We start from the raw sequence: 10828 nt of genomic DNA, 5'->3' as shown, positions 1-10828 counted from the left end.
ATGCAGGCCTCTCACTGCTGCGGCCTCTCCCGTTGCGGAGCAACAGGCTCCGGACGCGCAGGCTCAGCGGCCACGGCTCACGGGCCCAGCCCCTCCGCGGCCTGTGGGATCTTCCCGGACCGGGGCACGAACCCGTATCCCCTGCCTCGGCAGGCGGACTCTCAACGACTGCACCACCAGGGAAGCCCGGATAGAACTTTTAGCTGATGAGTTTTACAAGAGTTTTACTTTTTGAAGATGGTGAAATTTGAGCAAAATGCTGAAGACAAGTCTAAGATCTGTAAAATGTGATTTTTTACTTCTTTTTGTAATACTTTTGATTGGGGAGATGCTGTGGAAATTTAATTATGGAAAAAAAAAACCTATACCTTTCTTGTAATTGTGGCATGCGTGGGTGACTTAGTGGCAAATAAACATTTCCCAGCAGGCCTTTTATTGATTGCACTTACTGCAAGGCTGCTGGGAAGTGGAGCCCATTTTTGGTTGATGAGCTCTGACTGCCATTTTGGAAACTAATCTCTACTCCTTAGCTCAGTATGCTCTCTCAGGTCCTCCTCTCATCTCCAATTCTCGGTCCAAATAAAGCTGTTTTTCCTGAGGGGGTGGTCGGGGAGATAGTATAGACTTACTTTTCTCTGTTCCTCCTTTCTAAATCTACTTAATACCTTGGAAATATTCAGCAGTATAAAATGACTTTGAAATATAGAAAAAAGGAATAGGACTGGCTAAAGACCTTAGAACTTACAGAACAACACCAAGTGAGTTAACTGGTTTTCTTTTTATCTCCAATTTATCTGAGTTGGGCAGCAGTTGCGACTCAGAACTGGCAACAGGCATAGGCAAAATAATAAATCTATAAATAAGCATGAAAAGCCTGTTCTCTTTGGCCAAAAGATCAGGAAAGGGAAAGCCCAGTAGAGACTTAGTGGGATGACTCGTACCAAGTGACAGCAGCTGACCCATTAGCAGTGTTTGGGGGCCAACCCATCCCCTACCCAAACCTGCAATAGCAACAGCAGAATTTGGAAGGGTTAGCCCACCCCATTCCCCACATCCGCCAACTAGTAATGGACCTGATCTGCCAACAGTGGAACCAGGAGGCCCAAAACACAGGACTCGTATGTGCCAGCAGCAGCAGTATGTCTGCAGGAGTGGCAAGGGCAGAACCCACGGGGCCAACCCATCCTCCACCCGACAGCAGGCAGCAGCACACAGGCTCCCTCCACCTGCACTGGTGGTACCAGTAGGCCCTGTGTGTCTCTGTCCTTCCCCCAACAGTGGAGAGAGAACTAGACCTGGCAGCACCTGGCCCTCCACCAGGGCCATAGTAAGATCCAGACCAAGTGTCTCCCAATCCTCCATCCAATGGCAGAAGGCAATCCAGGGGCAGGAGGTAAACTAGACCAGGGTCTCCCAAACCTCTACCCAGTGGCAGAGAACTATGCAGCCCAGACCCCACAGTTCTTGACCTTGTACCCAGTGGCAAAAGACAGCCCATGTAGTTGCTTGCCTTCCCCAGCAGCACCAACAGTGATATAATGGGAACCCCATTAGTACCAGGAGACCAGAGAACATACCAGGAGAAAGGTTTTCCCTCCTGCAGGTCCAGCACCCCTCATCCCCACCTAATGACACCAGGCAGCCCAGGGAAGCACCTTCCACTCCTGCAGGGAGCACCAGCAGGTTTCCAGCTGGAGCTCACGCAAAGCTAACACAACAAGCAGACCAGAATAGGGCTCAGAAAACTAAATTATCATTGGCCATACAAAGACTTTATGCATACGGCCATAGAAAGACTTGTATCTTTGAGTGAGCATTAGACAAAAAGTCCTTTCCTTGTTTGTCTACGCTAGTAGACATACCTATTTGAGAAGTCTTCTTAGGAGAAGTAAAAGACTCCTGCTCAACTTATTCCACCTGTTCTCACTTTCCAGAAGAAGAAAGATCACACTAATAAGAATTATTCTCTGGGAATTCCCTGGCTGTCCAGTGGTTAGGAATTGGGCTTCCATTGCCATGGGCCAGGGTTTGATCTCTGGTCAGGGAACTAAGATCCCACAAGCCGTGCAGTGAGGTCAAGAGAGACAGAGAAACAGAGAGAGAGACAGACAGAGACAGAGAGAGGGACAGAGAGAGGGAGGGGGAGGGAGAGGGAGAGAATTATTCCCTAAATAAATTTGGGGCAAATATACATATAGATCTGTTAAGCAGTAACTGTGTAGGTGATGCATTTGTTTGTCAATGGATATTTATATGCAGTGTCTGATTGAAATGTAATATAAACTTGTTTTTAGATACTGAAATTTTTTAGGCCAGAAATACTGTTATTGAAAATATGTAACACTATAAGATTAACCAAATAGTCCACAACAAACTAAATTGACTATGATAAAGGAAAAGTAAAATTAATTCATTCATTTCTTCATTCAACAAATATTTATCAATTACCTACTATGCATCAGTCAACAACAACAAAATCTCTGCCTTCATGGAACTCACATTCTAACAGAATTCAAAAGCAAGAATAGCAGTTGATATTACAGGATCAACGTAAGACAACACTAATGGTCTTTCAGATTGTCTTGTGGGGTGGGCCTGAATTACTTCTAAATGCCTGCCCTGTGCATGATCTGAAGCTTTGTCTCAGACAGAATTGGATTGTGAGTTGAATCATATTGGTATTGATAGTATCTAGGTGAAAATAGGTCCAGAGAACTCATGAGTAAATAATTAATTTCTTAGAGTAATAAAGCATAGAATATTGAAAGTTAAATGGGCACTTTTCCCTCCCCCAGTATAATCAATTTCCATAGGAATTGTTTCTAGCCAGCTGGCTGTGAGACAAGCTGAATAAAGACTAGAAGGTTTCAAATATTTTTAAATCAAAATATTTACAAAGATAACTATCCTGCTCATATACCATATTCCATTTTAAAACCCTCTTTGTAGCCAGGATTTCTTCTCAATATCAAATTGAGAAATCTATGTATAAAGATATCAAATCACTATGTTGTATACCTAAGGCTAATATAATATTGTATGTTAATTATAATTCAATAAAAAAAGTTTAACAGCTGAGCCTTCTGGGGAATCTATATTTCTTTACACAGGGTCTCAAAGTAGTGGTAAACCTTTAGATCAGAATTTGGCTATGTGTTCAATTTAGAAGACTGCCATTAGTGATTATCAGTATGCTCCACTAAGTGCCAGTGGCAAGCTTAAACAGACAAAAAAGAAGAAAGAGAATCAAGAGGGAAAAATAGTTATTATGAAGTGGTAGAACTTACCTATCTGCTATGTATTGCCTTTCCTTGGTTGTTAATCTATAACTACTTCTGAAAATAGAAGTAGATGGAAGTAGAAAAATACTTGTTGGTTTTGCTTTGGAAATTTAATTGATAAATCTAAAATAGGACTTAAAATTTTTTCTTTTCAGAAGTTTAAGTACTATCTAAAAGAGAAATGTGTTCATGTGTCAACTTGGCAAATTCAAGTTTTCTAAGACATTAATTTAGAAAAGTGAAATCTGTTTGGTTAATTGGTGGCATCTTTTAATGAGAAGCTTGAGTTTTGTTGAGGAAAGAAATGTTCAGACAATCCTATGGCCTTTAAAAAGTTTGGCTTTATACTGCCAGGCAGCCAGATACTAAGAGGAGAACATAACAGTTGTAATTGAGTAGCTTGAACCTCCTGGAGATTTCCAAGCTGTATCCTATAATATATTATGGTCATGTTAAGCAGTGTATTAATTCAGGGCACCTTGGAAGGGTGCTGGGGAGTATCACTTGATAACTGAAATGCTCAATTGTTGATATTTAACTCATAGTCTCAGGCTCTTACCAGGAATCCTCAGTGCACTGCTACTTAAAAAGAGGGAAGGCAAAGAATTCCCTGGTGGTCCAGTGGTAAGGACTCCGCTCTCACTGCCGAGGGACCTGGGTTCAATCCCTGGTCAGGGAACTAAGATCCCACATGCCGCGCAGCACAACCAAGAAAAAAAAAAAAGAGGGCACATTTCGATACACCAGTTTTGTATCTCATGCTACCATCATAGCATCAAAAAATAGACGTTTAAATCATGACTAATGTCAACACACAGTAGAATGAAATAGTTGATGATTTCAGTGATTTTAAACTTTTCTTTCTTTTTTTGATATGTGTGCAGCAATGAAAACTGCTGGATGTAACTTAGATAAGGTAAATATTCTTCCTAATGCTCTGATCACTCCACTCATATCAAGCAGTGTGATTAAGAGTGAAGATGTTACTCCAATGGAAGTAACAGCAGAGAAAAGATCTTCCCCTATTTTTAAGGTGAGCTGCATTGATTAGTGCCCCACATGTTAAACCTCAAATATAAAAATTGCTGTATTTTGAGTAGTTTTGATTTCTTTTCCCCATATTTATGCTTTTTACTTCTCCTATTTCTTTTATATCTGTTTCTCTTGGGATTCACTTAATGAATTTTGCTTTGCAGAGTAAATGATTTTATATTCAAATAAAATAGCCTGCGAAGCAACTTCCAATATACATTTTTTTTAACATCTTTATTGGAGTATAATTGCTTTACAATGGTGTGTTAGTTTCTGCTGTATCACAAAGTGAATCAGCTATACGCCAATATACATTTTTTTTAACATCTTTATTGGAGTATAATTGCTTTACAATGGTGTGTTAGTTTCTGCTGTATCACAAAGTGAATCAGCTATACGCCAATATACATTTTTGACAAGGGAGGGATTAATACATTAGCTAGACCTTTGTGATGTGTGGTGTTAATGAAAGTACTGGTTTTAGCATTTTCAAAACTAGAGACATTTTATTTCCTTTTCTCCACCAGTCGTTTCCTATAACTCCTTTTCCATTTTACCTTTGTTCCCCCCTCTCAATAATGTTACCAGTGATCCACAAATGGACATATTTTTAAATTGACTATTAATTCATCAACCATAGAATTATTGTGTTCTTACTCTCCAGCAGCTGATTATTCTTCTACTTATTTGACTATCTGCTTATAATACTTATTTAAAAATCCCGATGACAGTAAGACATAATGTTATCACTGAGAATCACAGTCTTACACCTGTTTTCCAAATAATAATATAGAGGGTAAAATTGGCCCTGCATATGCTTTTATAATAATAATAATTTTTGAAGTATTATATGAGTTCATTTAATATTTATATGTACATGTTATTTGGCGATTTTTATTTTTTAGACTACAAAGACAGTTGGATCCACTCAACAAACATTAGAAAATATCTCTAACATAGCAGGAAATGGGTCTTTTTCATCATCATCATCATCTTCCCACTTACCTTCTGAAAATGAAAAGCAACAACAGATTCAGCCCAAGGCATACAACCCAGAGACCCTGACAACTATCCAAACACAGGACATTTCACAGCCTGGTACCTTTCCAGCAGTTTCTGCTTCTAGTCAACTGCCCAACAGTGATGCACTACTGCAGCAGGCTACACAGTTTCAGACAAGAGAAACTCAGTCTAGAGAGGTATTACAGTCAGATGGTACAGTGGTTAATTTGTCACACCTGACTGAGGCATCACAGCAACAGCAGCAGTCACCACTACAAGAACAAGCACAGACTTTACAGCAGCAGATTTCATCAAATATTTTCCCATCACCAAATAGTGTGAGTCAGCAACTACAGAATACAATTCAACAGCTGCAGGCAGGAAGTTTTACAGGCAGTACTACTAGTGGCAGCAATGGAAATGTTGACTTGGTCCAACAAGTTTTAGAGGCACAACAACAGTTATCTTCAGTTTTATTTTCTGCTCCAGATGGTAATGAGAATGTTCAAGAACAGCTTAGTGCAGACATTTTTCAACAAGTCAGTCAAATTCAAAATAGCGTAAGCCCTGGAATGTTTTCCTCAACAGAGCCAGCAGTCCATACCAGACCAGATAATTTAATAGCTGGAAGAGCTGAAAGTGTTCACCCACAGAATGAAAACACATTATCTAATCAACAGCAGCAACAACAGCAACAGCAAGTGATGGAATCATCAGCTGCAATGGTGATAGAGATGCAACAGAGTATCTGCCAGGCGGCTGCCCAAATTCAGTCGGAGCTGTTTCCTTCAACTGCTTCAGCAAATGGAAACCTTCAGCAGTCTCCAGTTTACCAGCAGACTTCTCATATGATGAGTGCGTTATCAGCCAATGAGGACATGCAAATGCAATGTGAATTGTTTTCTTCTCCTCCTGCAGTTTCTGGAAATGAAACTGCTACAACCACCACACAGCAGGTTGCAACTCCTGGCACTACCATGTTTCAGACATCAAGTTCAGCAGATGGAGAAGAAACTGGAACACAAGCAAAACAGATTCAGAACAGTGTCTTTCAGACCATGGTCCAAATGCAACATAGTGGGGACAGTCAACCTCAAGTTAGCCTTTTTTCATCTACGAAAAGTATGATAAGTGTTCAAAATAATGGTACTCAGCAGCAAGGTAATGGTTTATTCCAGCAAGGTAATGAGATGATGTCACTCCAATCAGGGAATTTTTTGCAGCAGTCTTCTCATTCACAGGCTCAACTCTTTCATCCTCAGAATCCTATTGCTGATGCTCAGAACCTTTCCCAGGAAACTCAAGGTTCTATTTTTCATAGTCCAAGTCCTATTGTCCACAGTCAGACTTCTACAACCTCCTCTGAACAAATGCAGCCTCCAATGTTTCACTCTCAAAATACCATGGCTGTGCTACAGGGCTCTTCTGTTCCTCAAGACCAGCAGTCAGCCAACATATTTCTTTCCCAGAGTCCAATGAATAATCTTCAAACTAACACAGTAGCCCAAGAAGAACAGATTTCATTTTTTGCAGCTCAGAATTCAATTTCTCCACTTCAGTCAACATCAAACACTGAGCAGCAAGCTGCATTCCAACAGCAGGCTCCAATATCACACATCCAGACCCCTATGCTTTCCCAAGAACAGGCACAACCATCCCAGCAAGGTCTATTTCAGCCTCAGGTTTCCCTGGGCTCCCTTCCTCCTAATCCAATGCCTCAAAACCAACAAGGAGCAATCTTCCAGTCACAGCACTCAATGGTTGCCATCCAGAGTAACTCTGCATCCCAGGAGCAGCAGCAGCAGCAACAGCAGCAGCAGCAGCAGCAGCAGCAACAGCAGAGCATTTTATTCAGCAATCAGAATACCATGGCTCCATTGGCATCTCAAAAGCAGCCACCACCAAACATGATATTCAACCCAAGTCAAAATCCAATGGCTAATCAAGAGCAGCAGAACCAGTCAATTTTTCATCAACAGAATAATATGGCCCCAATGAATCAAGAACAGCAGCCCATGCAATTTCAGAACCAGCCCACGGTTTCCTCACTTCAGAACCCAGGTCCTGCCCAGTCCGAATCATCACAGACCTCCTTGTTCCATAGCTCTCCTCAGATTCAGTTGGTCCAAGGGTCACCCACTTCTCAAGAGCAGCAAGTAACACTCTTCCTTTCTCCAGCATCCATGTCTGCATTGCAGAACAGTATAAACCAACAAGACATGCAACAGTCTCCCCTTTATTCCCCTCAGAACAACATGCCTGGAATCCAGGGAGCCACATCTTCACCTCAACCACAGGCTACTTTATTTCACAACACTACAGGAGGCACAATGAACCAACTACAAAATTCTCCTGGCTCTTCTCAGCAGACTTCAGGAATGTTCTTATTTGGCATTCAAAATAGTAAGAAACTCTTTCTAATTTCTCATTTCTTAAATGTATTGGTCGAAATGGTCACATTATTATTACTAGAAGAAAGCACAACATAGTGGTTTTAAGAGCACAGATTGTAGTTAGACAGAATTGAGTTCAAATCCCAGCTATACCACTTACAGACTGAGACCTTAGGATATTTGACCTGCTTGAACCTCAGTTTCCATATCTAAAGTGGTGGTAATATTACATACTTGAAAAGGATATTGGGAGGATTAAATGTGGTAACATATATAAATGTATGTGTTTGCCATTTTAAGATATAAACTTGAAAGGAAAATGAAATAAGAATGACAGAAAATTTTTCAGCCAATTGAAGTAAGTAGTTTCCAAGGAGGTAGAAAACCATGTTTCTTTAAATGTTTATATAGCAAGGAAATTATATAGGACTTATGGTGATAACTAAGCATTGTTGTATTTTTATACTGCTTAGAGGAAACCTAGGATGAATTCTACTACTGTTCAATGAAAACCTTTTTGGAGGCTGTCAGGTGCCTCACTTTTAACTCTATAATGAGCAAACACAGTAATGAATTTACCCCAGCCACTAATAAATACCTTCTTATGAATCTTAACAGAAAATAACTAATCAGGTAGCTTCTCTATTTTAAATATCTCTGCAGACTGTAGTCAGCTTTTAACTTCTGGACCAGCTACATTGCCAGATCAGTTGATGGCCATAAGTCAGCCAGGCCAACCGCAAAACGAGGGCCAGCCACCTGTGACAACACTTCTTTCTCAGCAAATGCCAGAGAATTCTCCACTGGCATCCTCAATAAACACCAATCAGAACATTGAAAAGATTGATTTGCTTGTTTCATTGCAAAACCAAGGGAACAACTTAACTGGCTCCTTTTAACTGGATATGTGAGTATTGCATTTTGGCTTTTTTCTTATTGAAAAGCATCAATAAATTTTATTATTCTTAGCAGATTTGAGTTAAGTAATAACACTCTTAGGACTCTGATCTTTTAAAATATGGCTTTCTCACAAGACGGTACTTTTTTACCCTAAATAAATTACTCTGAATGATAGCTTAGGTCATATTGTTAATACTGGGCATTCCTTCTGGCTCTAAGCTTCTTTTCCTTGGAATGACAGAACATCCGATGAATGTACTATGTATCAGATATAATTATGTCTCCTATCTCCATTCCTCAAGAAATAAATATTGAATCTGAAAAGTCTGACAGTATAAATATGATAAAGTATCATTTGTAGTACTGTAATATACTTTGGGATCATTCAGGGCTACGGGAACTTTGTAAAGGCTTTCCCTCCCTATTGAGTTATATTACACTTCTTCTTTTTTTAGAAATTCCATGAAGAAAATCCTGATTTCAAGATACCCTGAGATCTTGCGATTCCATGAGGATTATTGAACTGTTACTTTAAAAAGAAAACAAAATATGAAAAACTGTGATTAAATAAATGGATGGATTTTACTCTGACTGCAAAAGAGCACACCTGTGCTGCCTATTGCAGTGATTAACCACCATTGTTAACATCTTTTTATTTTATATTCCTAATAACAGTGATGACTGAGAATATATTTGAGTTTCCAGCTGACAGAATTAATTGTTGCTATTTTCCTAGGCATTATTTCTTTAAAAATACAGTTTAAATTGATAAGCTGGATCACTCAGTTATTATTGCTATTAGAAAATAATTCATGTTTCATGTTTACTTTTGTTCTTCATTCAGATTTTCTTTCCTGTATTTAGTCAAGTAGTGGCTTTTGAAAAAGGAAAGTTCAAATCATAACTTAGGCTGTGATTTTTCAGTATAAAAAGCACAGCTATTGGCCAAAATGAAGCAGTCTTTATTCAGTTTCTATAGAGAAACTGAAGGGGTAACATTCTGACAGGTAAGCTGTATTAAGAGCTCTACACAGATAAGAGGACTCTATTTATCACAGACAACACACAAACTGGGAACAGCTGGAATGCTATTGATTTTATTTTTCAGAGAGTTGTTAATTCTCTGTGTTTCTGTTAAGGGTTTTAGCCATAACTGTGCATAGAAAAATATAAACATCTTGCTCTATTTAAAAATGAAGGGGATAATATATGGTAAATTATGTTCTGATATCCTCCTACAATAGTTAAAACTGACAGAGTAATTCAAGTCTGTTTTCTTCTTATCCCAGTCTTGAACTGGTATTCCATTTTTATGTTCAGCGATACTATTCTTCCCCTCTTCTTCACTTTATTTTAGACAATTAGTAATATATTACTAGCTTTGTGATCCTGTAGTAACTTAAATGAAAAGACCACTTTGATCTGGGGTAACCCAGCAACTCCTGCAGCACAGGCCGGGGGGTATCCTTTCAGGAATGAGGGGAGCTGACTCCTGAGAAACAAGAAACAATGCATTTTTTTTCCATGAACGGTGCTGTTCTGAAGTCTTCAAATTTTTCCCTCTAATAGGAAACAGTGTAAATGTTAATCTGAAAAAAAAAAAAGACAAACTAAAATTTCTTGAAACATCACTTCTCCCTGAGCTGCAGTGAGTGTAATTCACTTGTCACCTCAGTGCTTTACAGTTTGAAGTGGTCACTTATCTGATGGTTCCCACAAGCCTTAGGCTTTACAGGGTCATATCATTGACTTAATATGAAGAATTAATTTGTGTTACATCTATAGAGAGCAAAATAACACACTCCAGAACTTGCAGTTGTAGCATTAGTTATACAGATTTGGGTGTTCTCACCACCCATGGGATGCCTGCTTCTCTCTACAACCTGTTGTCTGGACACATGCTTATGTCTTACTCTCCTTTTGGCATGTAGAAAGCTGTTAATACAGTTTAAGGCCAAATTGTGTGTGGCTTCTATATGTAGATAAGATGTTTTGGCATTCTTGTCAGTTTCATTTATTTTTTTAAGTGTACAAAAAATAGCCTGTTAATTGTTTGTTGAAGGCTACAATTCTGTTTTTTATTTTTTCTATCTGATACATTTAGCTGAACTTTGTGGAATTGTGGTGTTGGTTTTGTTTATACAGTCAGATTTTTCCCCCTTTTTGTGATGGTCTTCCTTGGTTCTTTGTGCTCTTCTTTAATTTGTTTTTTCTCTTTGT

The 10828-nt window shown here is 39.1% G+C and overlaps 1 protein-coding gene across 5 annotated transcripts in view; it reads left to right on the top strand.

The window, feature by feature from the left end:
- Positions 1-10581, top strand: part of NFAT5 (nuclear factor of activated T cells 5) — a 126762-nt gene extending 116181 nt beyond the window's left edge. For 2 of the 5 annotated variants that reach the window (XM_007449922.1, XM_007449919.1), the window contains 3 exons: positions 4166-4314; positions 5219-7718; positions 8372-8607. In XM_007449922.1, the coding sequence (XP_007449984.1) occupies positions 4166-4314; positions 5219-7718; positions 8372-8607 (2885 nt within the window). Of the gene's footprint in view, positions 1-4165; positions 4315-5218; positions 7719-8371; positions 8616-9063 lie in introns of those variants that run through there. The other 3 variants (XM_007449920.1, XM_007449921.1, XM_007449923.1) reach the window with 3 other exon arrangements.
- Positions 10582-10828: the final 247 nt, after the last annotated feature.

The sequence above is a fragment of the Lipotes vexillifer genome, unplaced genomic scaffold, assembly GCF_000442215.2.
Source record: "Lipotes vexillifer unplaced genomic scaffold, Lipotes_vexillifer_v1.1 scaffold1235, whole genome shotgun sequence".
NCBI classification, from domain to species: domain Eukaryota; kingdom Metazoa; phylum Chordata; class Mammalia; order Artiodactyla; family Lipotidae; genus Lipotes; species Lipotes vexillifer.
This window is presented reverse-complemented; position numbering and strand designations above follow the sequence as displayed.